This window comes from Aplidium turbinatum, chromosome 4 (assembly GCF_918807975.1).
Source record: "Aplidium turbinatum chromosome 4, kaAplTurb1.1, whole genome shotgun sequence".
NCBI lineage: Eukaryota > Metazoa > Chordata > Ascidiacea > Aplousobranchia > Polyclinidae > Aplidium > Aplidium turbinatum.
The window spans coordinates 1,194,538-1,219,641 of record NC_137475.1 but is presented as its reverse complement, the minus strand read 5'-3'; the positions used below and the strand labels follow the sequence as shown (position 1 = coordinate 1,219,641).

The following is a 25,104-nucleotide window of genomic DNA, read 5'->3' as shown; positions in this document are numbered from 1 at the left end:
TGATAGGGTTTTCAGACCCCCATAAGATCTCTGTTAATGCCACCACAGCTCCCAAATTCAAGTTGGCAGAAGAAAAGTTTCCAAATATTACAAATAATTAGGTTTTAGAGAAATATTTTGATTGGTTTGGGTGGTAGAAGCATTTGAAAATTGAAAAAATCACTTATACGGGGCAAAAAAACAGGATTTTGATGACCCACCTAACACTTATGCATCAAGAGATGTTGTTTGTTACTATTGAATTGTGTAGTATAGTTTATGGTGAACTAGCACAGCAATTTTTAGTCTTCTACCACAATTACAAATAAAGTTATGGGGCTCTGAAAATGGCTGAAATTGCTATTCGCTACCCCCCCCAAGTCAAAAACTAGGGTAGCGCCTGAAATTCAAATGGCCGCCATGGGAAAACCGTTTGAGATATTGATCTAAAACTTAGGATTCTTTCGTTTGGTAGCCTAAGGCATAGTATGACAACTTTTCAACAAAATCTGAGAGGTACCATATACAAGATATCTTCATATTGGCTGTTTTGATATGGAATGACCCAATATTTTCTTTTCACTAGCCAATCGGACTAGCAGGGCTGCAATTTTTTCTTTCTTGTCGAACGACCAAAAATTCTACGCTTGTTTGTCGAATAGTAATATGACATCACAAGAGTCAGATTATAAGCGTTTGGCCGCGAGTTACCACACAAGTTGTGTGGTATCAGAGTCACTTACTGTTTTTAATCGCACGCTGGTTGAGTGATTCCATCTACGACGGCAAAAAACATTGCCGTCGCCAAATCAACACACCTTAGATTGCTGCGACAATTGCCGTATGCTTTAATGTTTATTCAAACGAAATTCTATGCGCTTCTTCATTGCGTGTCACACGGCGGTAGCCCAGAGCATCACGCAAACTATTTTATGCGCTGACAATGCTCTTGTGCAGAATGGCCCGTTTCGGCGAGTCCGATTCGGCTAATCCGATTTGGCTAGTCCGATTCGGCGAGTTCCCTATTCGGCGAGAGCCTTTTTCGGCGAGTGCCCTATTCGGCGAGTTTTTGAAATTTTATTTTTGAAAGGGAATTATCGGGTACCGTAGCCTAACTGTTTTCACATCGTTTTAATGTCGCTGAACGTGCAGAAAGGAATTAAAATAAAATGTTTGAACTATTAAATTAAAATTCGTCATGTCAGTTCAGTTCAATTGTTTTTATTTCTGACCATCATATGAAAAACAACGTCAACATAGCAAAGGTAGAAGCGACAAAACGCGAACGCTAAAACGTGCTTGAATTCGTCATGTCCGTTCAGTTGTTTTTAAGTTAGAAGCGACAAAACGCAAACGTTAAAACGTGCTTGTGACCGAAGTAAGTTATTGAGTTGAAAGAAATTTGGCATGGTCGCAACACCTTCAGAAAAATTTAAGATGTGAAGGGAAAATAGAAAAAAAGAAAATGTTACAAAAAAAAACATCATGTTTATATCTATAAGTTAGTACTTTTGAATAGTTAAAATGATTAGTTTGGATCAACAAATGTGTGGCCTACAGCTTGGATTGAAAGGAAATTATCGGGTACTGTAGCCTAGTTATCCCGACCAGCAAAAATTTGTTCTAAGAACCCAGTTAGCCTAACAGTTCATTTTTACATTGTAGTAACAGAATGAAAAGGCTAACCAAATGTGTGGCCTATCGTTTTAACGTCGCTAAACGTTGAAATCGTGTAGAAAAGAGAACTTTGATGACTAGGATACGTTGCAAGCCTTAAAGCAGCCGGCGGCCATCGCCGCTAAGTAGTGCTTGAATGACCGCCTGTGCTACCTCCTCCGTCGGCCAAGTTTGGCCTCCGGTTTCTTCTAGCCAATTATTTAATTTCGCAATAGAATGATCGTGGATTAAATGTCGAAAATATGTCGTATCAAAGAGTGACGCAGAATTAGGCCAGCGCATCATAGTCACTACTGTTGTATTGAATATATCCAGCTGCGATCACCAGCGCTGTAAGTCTTGTTTGCAATTCCCGATGTTTATTTTAACAAAGTGTTAATCCGAAGTGTTAATTTACATCGGCTGGCAATATTGTCGTTTTTATATCGATTCAATGTTGTCGGATATTGAATCGTTGTTAAAAAGGAGAACTAGGTTAGTTGACATCCGTGGGTAAAACACGTGTCTTCATAGTTGAGAACGCTGTGGGTTAGTGACTTCACACCCTCAATGGTAACATCATAACGGAATAAATGGTCAGGTTTTATGAAAGGCGGTATGCAGTTGAAACAATTTACTGAGCTGCGAGCAGTTAAAACAATTTAGGGTCGTTAGATGGTCCCACAATACCGGATTACAATCCTGATAAAGCATTTAATGCGTGGCACAACGATTCTATTGCAGGATGCCGCCCAGACTTCAACAACGCTAAGTGATCATTTTAACATTGTTGCAAGTTTAATGCTATTTACTTGTGCTATCGTTATTGTATTTTGACCTCCAAGCACGCAGATTTGGCCGCCGAGAAGGAGCTCTCGGTAGGCCACGATGGCTGCCGAAAAAAAAAACACGATTTTTAAGGCCTGCGTTGAAACTGAGAAACATTCACAGAAGCCCTTCGATACGTTGCATTTTTAAGATTATGCATTTTTAAGATAATGTATTCAGACGTTGAATCAATGTACAAATGAACTGTTAGGCTAAATGGGTTCTTGGAACAAATCGAAAAGCTTCTGTGAATGTTTCCCAGTTTCAACGTATCCTAGTCAGCAAAGTTATCTTTTCTACACGATTTCAACGTTTAGCGACGTTAAAACGATGTAAAAACGGCAATTTCTGCTGGTTGGGATAACCAGGCTACGGTACCCGATAATTTCCTTTCAATCCAAGCTGTAGGCCACACATTTGTTGATGCAAACTAATCATTTTAACTATTCAAAAGTACTAACTTATAGACATTAAACATGATTTTTTTTTGTAACATTGTCTTTTTTTTATTTTCCGTTCATTTCTCAAATTTTTCTGAAGGTGTTGCGACCATGCCAAATTTCTTTCAACTCAATAACTTACTTCGGTCACAAGCACATTTTAACGTTCGCGTTTTGTCGCTTCTACCTTTGCTATGTTGACGTGTATTGTTTTTCATATGATGGTCAGAAATAAAAACAACTCAACTTCTTCTTTCGTTTGAGACTAGATCAAATTTCAGGGCAGGTAGTGGAGAGCCAGGTGAGTGTAGCTTTGTCCAGCGTTGCTATACCATGCGTTCCATTTGGTGCCTTGTAGGTGGGACATTCGAGAACGACATGGTCAGCAGTTTGTTCCTCCGCGCCGCATTCGCAGGCCGATGAGGGAGCCAGACCCCACTTGTGCATGTTGGAATGGAAGCGACCGACTCCGGTTCGGATTCTGTTGAGCTTGACCCAAGTCGGCCGAGGAAGGTCCATACCAGGGGGGCGCGCCACCGGGTGGGGCATAAAACCATGTAGTTTGGTGTTGGTGGCGCACCATGCTGCATTCCAAGTGTCTTCCATGAAGTGTGCTGCGCTGATGGCACGATCGCTGAATGGTTGTAGTAATTCAACAGCAGCTGGCACAAAGGGGTGTCTTGACTTTAGTTGCCGGGGAGATTCCTGAGGTGGGATGTTGAGTTTTGCATGGAGCAAGTGGTCAGGATCCCCCGCCCGGCGAGCCAGGTGTATAATGGCTCCCTTTCGGCGAAGCTCAGCAGGTTGGATGCCTGCAAGGATTGGTAAATACTCTGTTGGAGTTGGGCGCAGGCATCCAGTCACAATTCGCAATGCGTCGTTGATTGGGCCGTCGATGAGGCGGGTGTGGGCACTGCGGCACCAGGCAGGGGCGCAGTATTCAGCAGTGGAGTGAACCAAAGCCAGGGTTGCAGTGCGCAAGGTGTCAGCACCTGCGCCCCAAGTTGTGCCTGCCAAACGTCTCAGCAGGGCGACGCGAGATGTCAGCTTTTTGCGTAGTGACTGTAAATGGTGACGGTATGTGAGTGACCTGTCAAGTGTAACCCCAAGGTATGTTGGTTCTGGGCAGGGCGGCAGAATTTTGCCGTTAACGGTCACTTTCAGATCACGTTTTGCCTCCCTGTTGTTGAGATGGAAGGCTGCCGTCACAGTTTTACTTTCGCTGAGCTTCAGTTTCCATTGATGAAGGTATCCAGATATGGTCGTCATGTCTTGGCTCAACGTCGTTTGTAATGATTGCCAGTCTTTCGCAGAGTGCAAGATGGCCAAGTCATCAGCATATGCATATTTGTGAGATGTTGTTGATGGTAGGTCATGCGTATAGACGTTGAAAAGGAGGGGAGCCAAGACTGATCCCTGTGGGACACCGTTTTTGAGTCGCCGCAGTCTACTTGGTTTTCCGCTTCCGGTGGTAAGGGTAAAACTCCTGTTGTGGATGAGTTCCATGATCATTTTGACCATGTGCCTGTCAGGGAGTAGGCGGAGTAGCTTGTAGACTAGGCCACGGTGCCAAACACTGTCATAGGCTGCTGTTAGGTCGATAAAAACAGCCCCCGCTTTCTTTTTTGCCGAGAAACTCTCCTCAATATCCTGAGTTAGTAGTGTGACTTGGTCTACAGTTGACCTCCCGTGTCTGAACTAAACTGAACTGACATAACGAATTTTAATTTAATAGTTCAAACATTTTATTTTTATTCTTTTCTGCACGATATCAACGTTTAACGATGTAAAAATGGCAATTATAATTAGGTAGGCTACGGTACCCGATAATTCCCTTTAAAAATAAAATTTCAAAAACTCGCCGAAAAGGGCACTCGCCGAAAAAGGCTCTCGCCGAATAGGGAACTCGCCGAATCGGACTCGCCGAATCGGATTCGCCGAATAGTAGCAGACCCCTCTTGTGAACTGTAAAAAGTTTGCCACCTTATGAATACTGGCTTAATTGTTACGCAAATGTTATTCTTTCATCGAATGCTTATTGTTTACCGGTGTCGTTGCGAATATAAATCATCGTGAAAGAAGATACAGTTAAAAAGTGGAATTTACCTGCTATAAATTATCAAACAGAAGGAAAAGTTAGTGTGGTATTTTGCAAAATTTGTAAAGAATTTTATGACGGAAACAAATCGGAATTAGAAAGCTAGGGGGTCAAGTTAAAAAAGTAATACGAAGTTAGATAAACGGTTCTTCGGCAGAAAAGAAAAATAATGATTCTAATCATATGGCATTGCGCGTTCATGAACAGGCAGTTTTGCGTCTTCAAGTATTTCAGTGATGACGCGACAACCTCATCCTCCCATACAGCGTCTTATGATTCCGATTCTGACGACTAGTTCTTTATAAGACTCTTGTTTGCTCGCGGTATCTCAATTGTGCTGAAATTATGTTAGTGTAAACGTAAATCGAGGCAATCATCTCGCAGTGAGATATTAATTTGTTACCGGTACCTGGTTGAACAATTAACGTTATTTTATGATAATTCAAAGTCGCTAGATGTTGAATTAATGTAAAACAAACGTACATTTCTTCTTGGGCATTGTTACGCAGGCAGCAAAATTCGTTATTTTTGCATTGACTTCACGTCTGTAGACGTTGAATCAATGCAAAAATGATGATTTTTGCTGTTTGGGTACGCAATGTAACCCGCCAGGAAAATTAAATAGATTTGTGCTGACTCGAACGTTGAATCAACCCAAAATTAACTTACTTTTCCCCCTGAGTTATTTAACGTAACAGCGTGCGTATTGCTACTTTTGGTACATCACTACAAATCAAACAGTGCGGTCGTGACTCGTGATAGACTACTCTAGTATATTTTTCGCTTCTCGTTTTTTCGATTCAACGTCTGCAGACGTTGAATCAATGTAAAAACGACAGGTTTTGCCAGCTGGGTTGTGTGCTTTTGTAAATGCAAATGCAAAATCGCCCATTACGTAATCACAGAAACCCTTTTAGTGGATGGAAGTCAAGTTGCAACCGTGTTTATCTGTCTACTATTCCTTATTCACAGTGCAAAACATTTCTGCAAGCTTGGAACAACAAGTGCATAAGTCAGACATAAATACAAACTTGCAAACACGTTGACAATTAAAGTAGCCTACTTCGGTTATTTTATCTATAAAGGAAACCCGTTGTGTCGAATAACACAAAACGTGTGTGGCGAAATGTTTGATGCCAGGCGTTGGAACTTCAATCAAAGCATTCTCCCACAGTGTTCAAAAATGGCGGCGCTGACGCCTTGGGAGTTTCTCGTGTGAAGCGTCACATTTAGACCTTGCTTTGAAGTACCTGGCGCAAGAAAGTTTACGTAAGTCAGCACTCTTATGATTGCATCACGTGATGCCTCCCCCCCCGATTGTTCCTCGACCTGACGACGTTTAGTCCTCTCTCAGTTTTTTTTACCTTTTTATTTTCCTTTTTTTTTCTTTTTGTAAGGCACGGCGTTTGTCGAATAGTGATGACGCGTGTCGAGTGACCTCATCACCAAAAAAGGCAAAAATCGCAGCCCTGCGGACTAGCACTGCAACATTTCTACTAGTCCGCGCAAATTTTCACTAGCCATTGGCTAGCGGACTACCGCTAACATCGAACCCTGCTATTATAGGTTTGCTAATCTCCAAAAATTTTGAACGAAATTACATAACGAACCTAACTATTACTAACTTCATCAGCATTCAAAAAGTGATCACAATTCAGGGTTGAGAAAAACCCGGGTTTTTTTAAAAAAGCCCAACCCGCCCGGGTTTTTTTAAAAAAACCCGGGTTTTTTTGGTTTTTTTTTAAAAAAGATGCAAAAAAAAGTAGATTCATGCTTATTTCACCTCAAAACTACTTTTTACGAATGAAGTGCCTTTCACTCACAGTACATGCTCGCCATAACTCAATAAAATAATGCACTAGGGCTGTTGTTGCTTGAATGTTGCATCATCCATTAATTTCAAGATCAAGTTGGATGTTGCATCATCCACTGATTTCTATACAAAGTTGATGCTACCGTGGTAGAAATCACATTTGCTTTAGATTTGAAGGCAAGGAGCATTTATGCCATCATGTTTAAATATTTTTTATCATTTATATATATATTATATATAGTAATGGATGAGCAATTGAGCGATTGCGTGGCCAATTAGGCAAATGCTCTGAAACAGCCATGCGTTAGAATCCAGAATCTGTAATTGGTAAATAGCCTCCTAAATTGCATTTCACATCATATATATGATACAGACTACAGTAGAGTAGTACTTTCACCAGTTTAACTATAAGGCCTTCTTGCATAAATGAGTTTTAGTGTAGTATATACACAAAGTGGCATTACTTGATTTTTGTGTACTGTACAATATCCACTGCGTTTTCAGTCTATTCTTGGAAATTTACTTCACAATCACATCCTTAAGTCCCAATTTAAAGTTTGTTTTAAGTGCCTTGTAGTGTTTTTGTTCATTTTTTAATTTTCTAATAAAAACTGGACAAATATGATGCTCTGGGTTTTTTTATGGGTTTTTTTGGGTTTTTTTAAGTGGGTTTTTTTTAAAAAAACCCACCCGGGTTTTTTTGGGTTGGGTAAAATACCGACAACCCTGTCACAATTAGCCATTTTTTGTAAATACTTGTGAATATATGTGCAGACTGCAAAACTGGAGCGATGATATTTTTTATTTCAGCCTGAACACGTTTGATTATAAGTCTATTGGGACAAATGCGTCCCAACCAAAAAGTCTGACGGGACATATATGTCCCAAAACCAAATAAACTATTTTATTTTTCCGACTAACTAATAGTGCCAAAACTCTTAGACATAATGCAAAATCACTGAAACTACCTTTTTCATCAAATCAAGCCTACTTAAACACAGTTGGAAACGTTATTGCAATATAATTTTGTCTCGAATTTCTAGTGGTCTTCAGTGCTTCGAATTTATGTTTATTGTTGGAAGTTTTTTACGAAATTTAACGTCGAAAGTAACCATACATCATTAGCCAATCTTTAAAACATTGTGTTCTATTTCTCTTGCCTTCAATCGCACTTTTTTTCTGTTGGTCGTCACTGCTTCGAATTTTTATGTTTATTGTTGGAAGTTTTTACATAATTTAACGTGGAAAGTAACCGCTCACACATCATTGGCCAATTTTTTTAAATATTGCGTGTTTTATTTTTTCTTGCCTTCAATCGCACTACAGTATACCATATATACTTATTTCAATAAAATAGTTTTATTACAATTACACGTATTATTTAAGGGTTTTAGTTTTGCCAAATGCCATTTATTTTAATGCTACTGCCTTCATAGTTTATTAAAGCATGTGCGACTTCATGTTTCACACTTTGCACTATGATTGCGCATTGCGCAAGAAGATATGGAACCTATGTAACAACACATGTGAGACGTGAGTGTATATTGAGGTCATTGTCTTGCTTGAGTAAACAGGGCAATATGACCTCAGAGGCTATTTTCACCTTATCAATATAGAAGTGGCTATTTTCACCCACTTATTAAAGTTAGTAAGGGTTAAGGTAAGGGTTAGAGTTAAGATTAAAGTTAGGAAGGGTTAGAGTTAGGAATAAAGTTGGGGTTTTGATCTTTGCCCAGGAATACAAAAATTTCCAAAATACAAGTTTTTGTTTTCAACAGCTTTAAACTTTCTCAAATTAGGGCAGAATTCCTTATCTGCAACGCTATATGGTGTAAATCTAGCCACAGCCTATCAATAATGTTGACACCTTGTGTAAGTTTTATCTTTTTACGCTAACTATGTGACTTTTTTCTGGTATTCAAATTATGTTTTTTGAAAAACTCTTGTTTCTAACTGTAATAAAAACAAAATTAAAAATGGCATCCTGACTTTCAAGCAGCATAAAATTAAATAGCCTATTTCAACAAGAAGTGCTTTTATCAAAGTCCGCATGTTGTTACTGTCATTAGAAGTGATACATGGGTCAAAAATCCTTTTTTTGTTATTTTTCACTGGGGACAGTTTTTTTCTATTCCACTTAACCTATCTCAACATAAAATGACAAAATTTTTGATCTTGCATCCAAGAAAAAAGTGTGCAGAGAAAAAAATCCAAAATGGCCGCTATTTTCCATGAAAAATCACAATTTTAGATGTCTGTGGGGTCAGGCAATCTGTTAGTGCATCAGAAAAGTCATTGACAATTGAAGGTTGACTTAATATATACTAATTTTTACCAAATTTATAGGCTAGTTTTTTCACTTTTATTGGGATATTTCTTTAAATACAGTTTCAATTTCAGGGGCATTGTTTAAAATGTAACATGTTTTTCTTCGAGAAAACACCCAAGTTCCTGAAACCGTCACAGGGACAATCTGTTGCTCCATAGTGTTCTGAATGTCATCAGTGCCAGGTGGTCGCTGCCAAGTTTCATCTCCTGTGCCAGCACGTGACAGATGGTCCACTCGAAATGTTTCATCACCATTATCGTCAAGGTAAAACCCACGGAACCATCTTTTGTTTTCTCCCACATCCCATATGATGGCAAGTAACTGGTTTGGTTGGAACACCAGGCCTTCCTTATCCAGACCCTTCGCCTATTTAGCTCCTGTAAGTGTTTGCACTATTTCCTCTTCACAAGGGAAGTCCACTGCTTCCTCAACTTGGAAATCATCTACAAGGAGGTTCTCAATCATCTCCTCTTGGGATACCTTGTTGATCTTATAAAGATCTCTGCGGACATCTACATCATGTTAGTGGGTGACTCTCTGATATTGGATTTCTTGTTTTAAGAATGTTTTTAGCTTAGGTGGCTTTTTAGAAACAAGAGTTTTAATTTCATGGACAGATGTAAAAGGCCTTCCATGTTGTTTACATTTCACAACGAGTTGGTCAATAAAATCACTGGTTTTCACTTTCTTTTGTAAATTCTCTTTTAACCTTTTTTCTTCTGTTTCTGCTCGTTGCTTCAGGTCACCTCCATCAATTGTAGTTGTTTGAGAATAGTATACTGGTTGACCGCTCAACTTCATTGATCTGTCTTTCTGATAACATAAGGTCATCTTTGATCCTCTTTGCCTTGAACATTCTGTTTGAGTGTTTGGCCGATTGTGAGGCAAGATAACCAAACTTGGCCTAACTCTGCATTCAAGTTGTTTGTCAGCAGGTTTTTTTCGTTGGTCTGATACCAGTGTATGGAGAGGAGTTGCTCGAGCAGCATTAAGATCCACATCCCAATACTCACGCTTGCACTGCAGTTCTACTCCTTTTCCAGCCTGGATGCACAATTGCACATCTCTCCAAGAAGAAGATCAAGATCGCTTTGTGTAGCATTGTCTTCCATTTTCACATGTGTCCATTCTACATGGTAGTCCCAGAGGGTGTGTTTAATTTTTTTAGCAAGTTCACTGCAGAGCTGAGGAAGGATGTCAATTAACAAATCCTGGTTTGCTGGTTCCACACAGTTAAAGAAGGGCATTGTCACTCTGCATGTAAAATTTTGCAAGTGCTTTGAATCCTGGGGTCTGCTACTATTCGGTGAGTCCGATTCGGTGAGTCTGATTCGGTGAGTTCCTAACTTCTAACCCCTAACCTTAACTCCTAACCCTAAAACGGCGATGATAATTAGGCTATGGTACCCGATAATTTAAAAAAAAAATTGAAAAAATCCCCCGTTAAGGGATCAGACTCACCGAATCGGACTAACCAAATCGGACTCACCGAATCGGACTCACCGAAACGGGCCATTCCGGAATCCTGCTATGATGAAATCATTCTCAAGGTAAATTTTGCAAGCTTGAATGAGAAGATTATTTAGCGGTGTCTTGGCAAGTAACTGCATGCTTCATGTATGGAATGCAATTATAGACTGCACCTGCCTGATATCTAAGTCGGGTAAAATGTCGCTCTTTGTAGAGGCTAAACATTAAACAACTTATATACTTCAGCTTCCTCTAAATTCAAATCAAACTGTTCTGCTAAAGATGCTGTCTTGCCATCTCCCTCATGGGCTACAAGCTTTAAAAAAGCTGCCTGAGCAGTTTCAACCACAGATTTGTTTTGCCAGAGGAAGGCCTGCAATGCTGGCTCTATCTTTACAATAAGTTTACGAAGACCAATTTTATTTTCGCGAGCAGCCGTAGCTGTGAGATTGTCTGTACCAAACTGTTCACATGTATATGGGACTTACAAAGCAAATAATATGGCACATGCTTTGATGCAAAATGTTCTCAACACCAATCTCAATCTTGAGATTTTTACTTGCGGCATCTGTCATGAGGGCATCAATCTGCTCCCATAGACGTATTGCAGTCCAGCGAGGGTCATTGGCAGGTGCAGGTAGTCTCTTCAACGTCTCAACAATAAGATCAACTATTTGGTCTCTATCTTCAAAGGCAAAGAAGAGAGGAGAGATCATGTTACACTTAGTGTAATCACTAATCATCATTTAAGATGAGACAGGGCCAATCACTATCCAGATCCTACTTCTCTGTGTAGTGTCAAAGTGTAGAGTTACTTTTGTTGTGGGCTTCTTATTTACCAAGGCATTTGCAGCTGCTACTTCCTGACAGAGTGCCTTTTTGTGTTAGAAGTTGTTTATAGATTTAGATGAAGACAGGACAATTCCATACAGTTTGTAGTCTGCTGATGGTCGTGGTTTCTTTGAATAAGGGGGCTCATCCGAGGGCCCTGATGACAGCTGGAGATCATATTTGTGTCTATACAACTTTGCACGGGTCTGCTACTATTCGGCGAGTCCGATTCGGCGAGTCCGATTCGACTAGTTCGATTCGGCGAGTTCCCTATTCGGCGAGAGCCCTTTTCGGCGAGTGCCCTATTCGGCGAGTTTTTGAAATTTTTGAAAGGAAATTATCGGGTACGTAGCCTAATTATAATTGCCGTTTTTACATCATTTTAACGTCGCTAAACGTTGAAATCGTGCAGAAAGGAATAAAAATAAAATGTTTGAACTATTAAATTAAAATTCGTCATGTCAGTTCAGTTGTTTTTATTTCTGACCATCATATGAAAAACAATACACGTCAACATAACAAAGGTAGAAGCGACAAAACGCGAACGTTAAAACGTGCTTGAATTCGTCATGTCAGTTCAGTTGTTTTTCTTTCTGATCATGATATCAAAAACAATACACGTCAACATAGCATAGGTGTAGAAAAAGGTAAAAGCGACAAAACACGAACGTTAAAACGTGCTTGTGACCGAAGTAAGTTATTCAGTTGAAAGAAATTTAGCACGGTCGCAACACTTTCAGAAAAAATTAAGATATGAAGGAAAAATAAAACAAAGAAAATGTTACAAAAAAAAAAAATAGATCATGTTTATGTCTATAACTAAGTTAGTACTTTTGAATAGTTAAAATGATTAGTTTGGACCAACAAATGTGAGGCCTACAGCTTGGATTGAAAGAAAATTATCGGGTACCGTAGCCTAGTTATCCCAACCAGCAAAAAATTGTTCCAAGAACACAGTTCATTTTTACATTGTAGTAACAGAATGAAAAGGCTAAACAAATGTGTGGCCTATCGTGTTAACGTCGCTAAACGTTGAAATCGTGTAGAAAAGGGAGCTTTTGCTGACTAGGATACTTTGAAACTGAGAAACATTCACAGAAGCCCTACGATTTGTTCCAAGAACCCATTTAGCATAACATTTCATTTGTACATTGAATCAACGTCTGAATACATTATCTTAAAAATGCAACGTATCGTAGGGCTTCTGTGAATGTTTCTCAGTTTCAAAGTATCCTAGTCAGCAAAAGCACCCTTTTCTACACGATTTCAACGTTTAGCGACGTTAAAACGATAGGCCACACATTTGGTTAGCCTTTTCATTCTGTTACTACAATGTAAAAATGAATTGTTAGGCTAACTGGGTTCTTGGACAAATTTTTGCTGGTCGGGATAACTAGGCTACGGTAGCCTACCCGATAATTTCCTTTCAATCTAAGCTGTAGGAGTGTAGGTCACACATTTGTTGATCCAAACTAATCTTTTTACCCATAGGTGCCTAAGCCGTGGGGGCCAGGCCCCCACGCACATTTCCGCGTGGGAGCAACTTTTTATGCTGCATTGATACATAAAACAATAGATGAACTAGCGATCGGCAGCAGGAAAACATTTTTAAATGCAAACCGCAACAGCTTCGCAGTAAATAATCACTAGAACGAGTAGCGATGCTACAATCCCACTCCAGACAAAAAAAAATCTATCATTTTTACGTTGATTTAACGTCTGCAGACGTTGAATCAATGTAAAAATGACTAATTTTGCTGCCTGTGACATAGCAAAAATCTACCATTTTGCGTCGATTCAATGTCATCAGATGTTGAATGCACCCAAAAACAACATAATTTGCTACGTTGACGCAGCGTGCGTTTAACTTAATGCGCTTGCAAACAGCCTCGCTGTCGCTTTGAAAAGTTGAAACTTCTGCAGAGAATTGTCGCGGCAGTGAATCGGTTGCTGTGAAAATGAACTTGAAGTCTCGGCCCGAGGTTACCACTAACCAACGTAACAAGGGCTGGTACAAACCGCACTGCCCACAGTCGCACAAGCGGCATAATCAATACAACAACGGACTCGCGCAAACTGCACGGCGCACACACGTCCATTGCCATAGAAACCCGATCAAAGGCGGGGAATATGCGCATCTTTTGTTTCATCTGCAACACGAAAACGGGCGTATTACAGCGAATTGAAACTTGAAAGCTGGTCAGCCATAAGTTGCGATATTGTAGTGAAAAGGGAGCAATGTCAAGTCAAAAACTTAATCAAACGTCTCTCTGTAACTATTTTTCAAGGGCTGTTTACGGATGTCAGCAACTTTTAAATTTATTAAAGGTGACGTGCTGTTGAATTGCTGTAAACATGAATGATTTTGCTTTCAACAGGTATATTTTCAAGCATATGATCAAGTTAGTATTTTCATTCCATTTACAGTATACCTTTTAGTAAACCTTTCCGTCTCTTGTTTCATGCTAATAAATCTAGTTTGTTGCTAAACTTTATGTTGCGCTTAGCTTAAAGAGTCGCAGTCCATCAACCGCTAGCCAACGCAGACGCATAGCATGTGTTTTGGTCGAGCTTTGTTTATAATAATTAACGGTAGGTCGAACGTAGCGATAACTCCGAGTGTGGCAATAAAAGCAATCCTAGTGTGGCGACATAATTACGTCATCCATCTGCGTGACATTTCGCTGAATTTACGTTGCTGCTGATGAAACACGCTTTCGCCCCCACGGCCAAAAAAATAGTTAGGCGCCTATGATTTTAACTATTCAAAAGTACTAACTTATAGACATATATAAACATTATTTTTTTTGTAACATATTCTATGTTTTATTTTTCCTTCTATGTTATATCTTAAATTTTCTATGTTATATAACATATTCTATGTTATATCTTAAATTTTTCTGAAGGTGATGCAACCTTGCCAAATTTCTTTCAACTCAATAACTTACTTCGGTCACAAGCACGTTTTAACGTTCGCGTTTTGTCGCTTTTACCTTTTTCTACACCTTTGCTATGTTGACGTGAATTGTTTTTGATATCATGATCAGAAAGATAAACAACTGAACTGACATGACGAATTCAAGCACGTTTTAACGTTCGCGTTTTGTCGCTTCTACCTTTGCTATGTTGACGTGTATTGTTTTTGATATGATGGTCAAAAATAAAAATAACTGAACTGACATGACGAATTCAAGCACGTTTTAACGTTTGCGTTTTGTCGCTTCTACCTTTGCTATGTTGACGTGTATTGTTTTTGATATGATGGTCAAAAATAAAAATAACTGAACTGACATGACGAATTTTAATTTAATAGTTCAAACATTTTATTTTTATTCCTTTCTGCACGATTTCAACGTTTAGCGACGTTAAAACGATGTAAAAACGGCAATTGCAATTAGGCTACGGTACCCGATAATTTCCTTTTAAAAATTTCAAAAACTCGCCGAATAGGGCACTCGCCGAATAGGGCACTCGCCGAAAAGGGCTCTCGCCGAATAGGGAACTCGCCGAATTGGACTAGTCGAATCGGACTCGCCGAATCGGACTCGCCGAAACGGGCCATTCCGACTTTAACAATACGGGCCTTCTCAACAGAAACTGCTGCTCTGTAACTTACTGTAGCGATGGTGTCTCTTATCTCATGAGTAGTGTTTCTCACTTTTCTGATGAAGCCATGATATAAGTTTGAAAAAGTGGGTAAATTTGTCAAACTATATCATAACTCTACACACAAAAGTTAAACCCTATTTATTATTGCTTAAACAGATTGCCTGACCCCACAAACATAGGGTAAGACACCACAACCAGGTAAAAATACTTCAAAATGACTAAGTTATAGCTAAAAACATGATTTTTCAAGGAAAAGGTTGACGTTTTGAATTTTTGCCATGCACACTTTTTTCTTGGAACTTAGACCTAAATTTTTGTGATTTTATGTGGAGATAAGTTAAATGAAACACAAAAAAAAATGTCCCTATAAACTATAAAGCAAAACAAAAAATTGCCCATTTATAGCCCACCGCTGCTGCCATTGCACTATTTACCGCGCATTTTTTACGAATCATTTTATTAGGCAGATTGTGCAGAATTATTTCGCCAGAATGACAGTAGTGTTTGGATGCATTTTGGAATTAAAAAAGCAATCACAAAAAGCACTATTGTAATTTTAACATACACAACAATACCATCAAATAATAACACGCTTAAAAGTATGAAAATATCTTTATAATAAAAAAAAGAGTAACAGTTTAAGTCAACAAAAACAATTTTTAGAAGTCCTTGAAAAAATGGTGCAATTATGGGGTGCAACCTAGTTCGTACCCTGAACAGTTCGTACCCTCAGTTCGTACCCTGAAAAGATCGAGAGAAAAAAATTAAAAAAAGCCGAAGTAGCTGATCGTAGTTTAATAGCACAAAGCCGAAGTCGCTGATCGGAGTTTCCGCAAACAACTCGAGGGTTAGGGTTAGCAGAAACTGCGGCTAGCGTAAACTGCGGAAAAATATTTGCGGAAAAATATTTGCGGAAACTGTGATCAACGAAGGGTTAGGGAGTAGGGTGGAGTGAAAAATTTTTTTTTCTCAAATCAAAAAAGAGGGGTTCTAAAAACTTGTCATTTGACCCAAAATCACCATTAAAATTGATTTTGGGGTGTGGCACTTTTAATTGGCCGTGCCACCCGACCCTAGGGGTTGCGACGAGGTCAAACTTCATGAAATCCGCATAACTTTACAACCGTACATGCTAGAAACTTGAAATTGGTCTTAAAAGATTCAGAAGCAACATGTTTCTATCTGCTCCAAGAGCAATTTTTACCCTAAGTGCAACAGAAAACGTTTTATCAAAAGAAAACTGATATTTGTATTAAACAAGCATCAAGCATTGTGAGTCGATGAAATGCATGCAAAAATAAGCACTTTTAGAAATAGGAGAGTGGGAATTAAACAAATTTCTTGACCTAACATTGTAAATGAATGTATAGCCCAGTCAAGAATATAGAACACAGCCATTTGACACTTCAGGCATGTTGATGAACTGAAATTCAAAGCCATAAACAGACATAACTCAGCAACAACACTACATTTAACATTATAAAAAACAAAAAGCGAAAAGAAAATTTTCTGAACAATTAATTAATTTTACCTCTCAAATACTTGACCCGTTGTGCTGTGTAATTTTAAGTTATCAATTTGTGTGAGCGAGGCAGTTTCTCAAATGTTTAGATTTGACCATATTTTTGCTGTGATAGTGTATGATTCTTTAGCATTTCTTTTAAAATGTATTTTTCTTATAGGCTTGAAAAGGGCTGTATGACTGTTCAACTCTTTGATTGTGGCAAGGATGCTGAAGTCGCAATGGACTATCTCAAATCTCCTCGAGTGTGGATCGACTTAGAGCTTTGATCAGTGGAGGTTCACAAATCCCAGGGTCATTTAGATTGATAAGCTTGTAATACTCCTTCGCCTTGATGTTGATTTTAGGAACAAGAAACCAACGCACACTGGAACTAACATTTGTACCAGTCTTCTCATCTGATTGTTTCAGGTCACCTCCTTCAAAGTTGTCATTCGGTGAAATGTTGACTCCATGTTGCTGTAAACATCCTCTCATCGCCAATATTTTGTTCACAGCAATTCTGCAAATTTCTTCACTGTCGTCCCACCAGAATATTCTCCGGATGTGCAAAGAATGCATTTCTTTGCACAACCTTTAACAAAATTCCCCTCACTTTTTTGGACGGGAACTGGACGATTCAACTCTGGACAAGATTGAACAGAGTCTTTGGCCCATCAGATATTTTATCTTTGTGCTTGATTTGAAACCATGTGGAAGTATATATATATACATTTAAGCAAAGTTCAGCCAAAGTATGCCGGTTTGCGGACGGCTTTGATATTGAAGTATAATACCGCAGGATTCTGCATGCAAGTGTGAGCCACCTCAAGTGGAAAATTGGCCCTATCTCCAACATTGCTAAATCATCATCCACATGACCAAGGAGAGTTTTCCAACAAATCCTGTAAGCATAATGCTGGTCTATGCTGAGGTTAGCGACAACCTTATTGGGCAGTAATGGAAAGTTCTGGTTTGAAATTGGTTTCATCATAATCCATCGTTGGTTTGTTCCCCACTAGTGGGGGTGGCCGATTGTTTCCGCGCAGCAATTGTTTTAATCCCTTTTCTCCATATCACCCTGTCCCTTGCATCGTTCTCCTTCAGTCCGACTTTTTAAAATTCATCCTTCACTTGTTGTTTCCACGTTCTTCTTGGACGACCGCGTTTCCTCTTCCCATCCACCTTTAGATCTAGTGCCTTTCTAAGAAAACTTCCTTCCTCCCTCCTTATCACATGTCCATACCATCTTACTCCATTTGCCCTTGCCAGTTGGTCTATGGTCTTTCTCATCTCCAGCATATCCAACAATTCTTCAGTCCTTTTTTTCCTTCTCGTTTTCACCTCACACATTGCTCTCACCATTGACCTTTCCGTTCTTCTCAGGATTGCCAGGTTTGAATTTTTGAATTGGCCAATCCGAAACACAACCACTTAGTTTTGATCCAATCTTTCCTTGGAAAGTATTATGTGTTGTCCCATCTATAGCTACAAGCACATGTCGCAATGGCAGTTCATTGCAGTGTGCCGAGTGGTTAACGCATTGGGCTCGCAGTCGAGAGCCTGCATGTTCGACTCCAACCACCCGCACCTGCTGTTGTTTCTCTGGGCAAGAAACTTTACGATAATTGCCTCTACCTAGTGATCGATTTCGAGTAATGGGTAGTATCAAATTTAAGTCATAAGTAGAGTAGACAACCGGAAACAGACATTGCCGTCGGCTGCAGCGTGGGTCAGGTGTATGTCGGAAGGCGTACACCGATGCATAGCGCTCAAGTCCGCTTTCCCGCAATGCAGGATAAAGATAAACAAACCTAACCTAAAACCTAGAAGGCATATCAGTATCACCCACTGCAATGGATGTTCTACCTTCTTTTCCAATGCTCTGATTAAGCCATTGTATGATCCGGTCATTGTTGCCGTGCCATCAGTTCCTACAACTACAAGTTTGTCGCCCAGTTCAGTGTACTTTATGGGATCATTGACGGTATTTGCAGTTGTTCTTCCTTTCCCATCTTCAGGTGTGACATGGGGCAAATAATACTCGCCTGGTACTCCAACAATGACATAGTGCTCTTCCAGGATTGATTGTGATTGTGAATGGATTTTGAAATATAGTCTATTATGTTGTTCCTCTATGTAATAGATTCTAAAATGGACGATTCCACAATGCACACAGTACATAGCCTACTTATTATGGTTGAGAGCGAAATGATAAAATATCAGTTTTTTTTCATTTAAATCATTTTCTGTTGCATTTATGGTTAAAATTGCTTTTAGAGCAGATAGAAACATGTAGCTTCTGAATCTTTTAAGACCAATTTCAAGTTTCTAGCATGTACGGTTGTAAAGTTATGCGGATTTCATGAATTTTAACCTCGTCGCAACCCCTAGGGTCGGGTGGCACGGCCAATTAAAAGTGCCACACCCTAAAATCAATTTTAATGGTGATTTTGGGTCAAATGACAAGTTTTTAGAACCCCTCTTTTTTGATTTGAGAGAAAAAAATTTTTCACTCCACCCTATAGGGAGCATAGATTACTCGATGGTTAGAGTTAGGGTAAGCGAAACTGCGGGAAAATGTTTACGGAAACTGCAATCAGCGAGGGTTAGGGTTAGAGCATAGATTACTCTATGGTTAGAGTTAGGGTTAGCGGAAACTATGGAAAAATGTTTGCAGAAACTGCGATCAGTGAGGGTTAGCGTTAGGGTTAGCGGAAACCAGGGTTGTCAGTATTTTACCCGACCCAAAAAAACCCGGGTGGTTTTTTTTTAAAAAACCCACTTAAAAAAACAAAAAAAAAACATAAAAAAACCCAGAGCATCATATTTGTCCAGTTTTTATTAGAAAATTAGAAAAATGAACAAAAACACTACAAGGCACTTAAAACAAACTTCAAATTAAGACTTAAGGATGTGATTGTGAAGTAAATTTCCAAGAATAAACTGAAAACGCAGTGGATATTGTACAGTACACAAAAATCAAGTAATACCACTTTGTGTATATATACTACACTAAACCCATTTATGCAAGAAGGCCTTATAGTTAAACTGGTGAAAGTACTACTCTACTGTAGTCTGTATATATATATGATGTGAAATGCAATTTAGGAGGCTATTTACCAATTACAGATTCTGGATTCTAACGCATGACTGTTTCAGAGCATTTTCCTAAATGGCCATTGGCCACGCAATCGCTCAATTGCTCATCCATTACTATATATAATATATATACATATATAAATGATAAAAAATATTTAAACATTAACCCGTTAAGTGTGTAGGCCTATTTAATTTGATCACTCGCAGTATTTTTCGTCGCATTATTGCTTGCTAGGATATTGGGGAACCCCCATGACACAGCATAATACGCTTTTGTTCAATTTCCTTTTGTGTCTATTGCTTTACTTTTTCATCGACTATTGCAGAGAAGTCTCCGGCTGGACTATTGTTTTCTGGTGCAATCACATTACTCTCAAGTGATAATACCTTTCACTATTGTGAAATTATTCAACTAGTTGTTTATTACAAAGAAAAAAATAAATCAGTTCACAGAACAATAATTTCTAAGCATTTATAGGACACTAAACAAAGTACACGTAAGTTTAGTTTGGAAATATTCAAACTGTATCATTTTCTGACGCTTGTTCTAACATTAGCAGCAACACAAAACCTTATTGTTTTGTTGACTATATGTTACAAAATATGTTTTCGAACACAACAAAATATTTCTGAAACTGCTTGCAACATTACATCAAAATGACTTTACACTGACTGAACGCACATGATGTGGTTCGAATTTTATACACCGGAAGGAAGCCATTTCAGAAAAAAAATATTTAGGATGAAATCTTTTTGTATTGTAGGTGAGTGCAGAAGCTACCATACCTAATATTGCAATAGAGTGAATAAGGGATTAATGATTTCTGTCAAGCTGCAATCGTTATTGTAGTGTAAACAATGCATCTATGTTTCTTCACACGTCATAATTGCGCATTCCAGACAAAGCAACTACAGGAAAGCGAAATTAAAAGTGCCATGAATAGCTGCGATCACGAAAACGACAATTGTCGTCTTACGCACAGCAAGAGCGACTGTCTCGGACGACAATTGTCGTCATACGCACTTAACAGGTTAAATCTAAAGCAAATGACGCAATAATGTGATTTCTACCAAGGTAGCATCAACTTGGTATAGAAATCAGTGGATGATGCAACATCCAACTTGATCTTGAAATTAATGGATGATGCAACATTCAAGCAACAACAGCCCTAGTGCATTGTTTTATTGAGTTATGCAAGCATGTAGGCTACTGTGAGTGAAAGGCACTTCATTTGTAAAAAGTAGTTTTGAGGTGAAATAAGCATGAATCTACCTTTTTTTGCTCATTTGGGCTTTTTTTTAAAAAAAACGGGTTTTTCTCAACCCTGGCGGAAACTGCGATCAGCGACTTCGGCTTTGTGCTATCTTTCTCTCGATCTTTTCAGGGGGAAATTTTTAAAATGTTTGCGGAAACTGCGATCAGCGACTTCGGCTTTTCAAAATTTTTTCTCTCGATCTTTTCAGGGTACGAACTGTTCAGGGTACGAACTAGGTTGCATCCCAATTATGCACCAAGACTACACCACATTCTTTGCACAGTTTGGTATGCAGATGGTCAAACTTTGTGGGCCGGATCTGGCCTTAGGTGTGACCTCTGGTAGGCTATACAAGAAAATATTCCAATGTTGCTCTCAGGTACCGTATGTAAGAAAATTTAATAAAACAAAACATACCTTTTTTTTTGCCATGACTCCTTGTCTGTAGTGGCATCACTTCAGCTCTAAGCAGTGTTGCAAACTACAAAATTTTAGCAGTGCAAATCTTGGTAACTCAACAAATCTGTGTTCATGAGACAATATATGTAAGTATAATGTACGGTACCTTATCCTACTTATGCTCAAACATTGGACACATCTCTTTTTAGAAAAATAAAGTTAAAATAAAAAGTCATAGGGTACATAGAAAACATACGATACTTTAATCACAAAAATTTAGAATTAAAAATTAAATTATAATCATTTCAATTGGTGCTCATGGTGATAACATAATAGTTGAATTAAAAATTGATAAAGAGAAGAGACCACCGTCATTCAACCACCGTCATTCTGGCAGAATAATTTTTCCGCTTTCCGCCTAAAAATGTTATCCGTGAATAAGTGCGAGGCATAAAATGCGACCAGACACACATTCGAAAAATCTTAAATAAAACTATAATCCGCAATACGTGCCACTTAAATTTTACATGCATCGGATTCAGTATTAAATTACCTTTCCAGGGATGTGCATCAATAGGTGTGCATTTGGAAGGAACTCCCAGCAGAACGCTTCAAAGATGGAAGATATATTTACGATAAACATTAAAATAATACGATTTTTGCATTATTGACACCTCTTCAAACATCTTGGAATAAAACTATAATCCGCAATACGTGCCACTTAAAATTTACATGCATCGGATTCAGTATTAAATTACCTTTCCAGGGATGTGCACCAATAGGTGCGCATTTAGAAGGAATTCCTAGCAGAACGCTTCAAAGATGTAGGATATATTTACGATAAACATAAAAATATTACGATTTTCGCATAATAAACACCACTCAAACATCTTGAAATAAAATTATAATCCGCAACACGTGCCACTTAAATTTTACATGCATCGGATTCAGTATTAAATTACCTTTCCAGGGATGTGCACCAATAGGTGCGCATTTAGAAGGAACTCCCAGCAAAACGCTTCAAAGATGGAAGATATATTTACGATAAACATTAAAATAATACGATTTTTGCATAATTGACACCTCTTCAAACATCTTGGAATAAACCTATAATCCGCAATACGTGCCACTTAAATATTACATGCATCGGATTCGGTATTAAATTACCTTTCCAGGGATGTGCACCAATAGGTGCGCATTTGGAAGGAACTCTCAGCAGAACGCTTCAAAAATGGAAGATGTAATTACGATAAAAATTGAAATAATACGATTTTTGCATAATTGACACCTCTTCAAACATCTTAGAATAAACCTATAATCCGCAATACGTGCCACTTAAATTTTACATGCATCGGATTCGGTATTAAATTACCTTTCCAGGGATGTGCACCAATAGGTGCGCATTTGGAAGGAATTCCCAGCAGAACGCTTCAAAGATGCTGGAGGATATATTTACGATAAACAATAAAATAATGAGATTTTTGCATAATTAACACCTCTTCAAACATCTTGGAATAAAACTATAATCCGCAACACGTGCCACTTAACTTTTACATGCATCGGATTCAGTATTAAATTACCTTTCCAGGGATGTGCACCAATAGGTGCGCATTTGGAAGGAACTCCCAGCAGAACGCTTCAAAGATGGAGGATATATTTACGATAAACGTTAAAATAAGACGTTTTTTGCATAATTGACACCACTCAAACATCTTGGAATAAAACTATAATCCTCAATACGTGCCACTTAAATTTTACATGCATCGGATTTAGTATTAAATTACCTTTCCAGGGATGTGCACCAATAGGTGCGCATTTGGAAGGAACTCCCAGCAGAACCCTTCAAAGATGGAGGATATATTTACGATAAACGTTAAAATAAGACGTTTTTTGCATAATTGACACCACTCAAACATCTTGGAATAAAACTATAATCCTCAATACGTGCCACTTAAATTTTACATGCATCGGATTCAGTATTAAATTACCTTTCCAGGGATGTGCACCAATAGGTGCGCATTTGGAAGGAATTCCTAGCAGAACGCTTCAAAGATGGAGGATATATTTACGATAAACATTAAAATAATGAGATTTTTGCATAATTGACATCTCTTCAAACATCTTGGAATAAAACTATAATCCGCAATACGTGCCACTTAAATTTTACATGCATCAGATTCGGTATTAAATTACCTTTCCAGGGATGCGCACCAATAGGTGCGCATTTGGACTCCCAGCAGAACGCTTCAAAGATGCTGGAAGATATATTTACGAGGTGTCAATTATGCAAAAATCGTACTATTTTAATGTTTATCGTAAATATATCCTCCATCTTTGAAGCGTTCTGCTAGGAGTTCCTTCCAAATGCGCACCTATTGGTGCACATCTCTGGAAAAGCAATTTAATACTGAATCCGATGCATGTAAAATTTAAGCGGCACGTGTTGCGGATTATAGTTTTATTCCAAGATGTTTGAGTGATGTCTATTATGCTAAAATCTCATTATTTTAATGTTTATCGTAAATATATCCTCCATCTTTGAAGCGTTCTGCTGGGAGTTTCTTCCAAATGCGCACCTATTGGTGCACATCCCTGGAAAGGTAATTTAATACTGAATCCGGTGCGTGTAAAATTTAAGTGGCACGTATTGCGGATTATAGTTTTATTCCAAGATGTTTGAGTGGTGTCAATTATGCAAAAATCGTATTATTTAATGTTTATCGTAAATATATCCTCCAGCATCTTTGAAGCGTTCTGCTGGAAGTTCCTTCCAAATGCGCAACTATTGGTGCACATCTCTGGAAAGGTAATTTAATACTGAATCCGATGCATGTAAAATTTAAGTGGCACATGTTGCAGATTATAGTTTTATTCCAAGATGTTTGAGTGGTGTCAATTATGCAAAAAACGTCTTATTTTAATGTTTATCGTAAATATATCCTCCAGCATCTTTGAAGCGTTCTGCTGGGAGTTCCTTCCAAATGCGCACCTATTGATGCACATCCCTGGAAAGGTAATTTAATACTGAATCCGATGCGTGTAAAATTTAAGTGGCACCTATTGCGGATTATAGTTTATTCCAAGATGTTTGAAGTGATGTCAATTATGCAAAAATCGTATTATTTTAATGTTTATCGTAAATATATCCTCCATCTTTGAAGCGTTCTGCTAGGACTTCCTTCCAAATGCGCACCTTTTGGTGCACATCTCTGGAAAGGTAATTTAATACTGAATCCGATGCATGTAAAATTTAAGTGGCACGTATTGCGAATTATAGTTTTATTCCAAGATGTTTGAGTGGTGTCAATTATGCAAAAAACGTCTTATTTTAATGTTTATCTTAAATATATCTTTCATCTTTGAAGCGTTCTGCTGGGAGTTCCTTCCAAATGCGCACTTATTGATGCACATCCCTGGAAAGGTAATTTAATACTGCATCCGATGCATGTAAAATTTAAGTGGCACGTATTGCGGATTATAGTTTTATTCCAAGATGTTTGAGTGGTGTCAATTATGCAAAAATCGTACTATTTTAATGTTTATCGTAACACTATCCTCCAGCATCTTTGAAGCGTTCTGCTGGAAGTTCCTTCCAAATGCGCACCTATTGGTGCACATCCCTGGAAAGGTAATTTAATACTGAATCCGATGCATGTAAAATTTAAGTGGCACATGTTGCGAATTATAGTTTTATTCCAAGATGTTTGAGTGGTGCCAATTATGCAAAAAACGTCTTATTTTAATGTTTATCGTAAATATATCCTCCAGCATCTTTGAAGCGTTCTGCTGGGAG

General features: G+C 38.5%; 1 protein-coding gene across 3 annotated transcripts in view; it reads right to left on the bottom strand.

Annotated features, from left to right (window-relative positions):
- The window catches only part of LOC145768549 (torsin-1A-interacting protein 1-like), a 48,023-nt gene extending 26,556 nt beyond the window's left edge, over positions 1-21,467 (bottom strand). For 2 of the 3 annotated variants that reach the window (XM_082580063.1, XM_082580064.1), the window contains exon 1: positions 21,330-21,467. In XM_082580063.1, the coding sequence (XP_082436189.1) occupies positions 21,330-21,366 (37 nt within the window). In that variant the 5' untranslated portion in view covers positions 21,367-21,467. Of the gene's footprint in view, positions 1-21,325 lie in introns of all 3 variants that reach the window. The other variant, XM_082580065.1, reaches the window with a different exon arrangement.
- Positions 21,468-25,104: the final 3,637 nt, after the last annotated feature.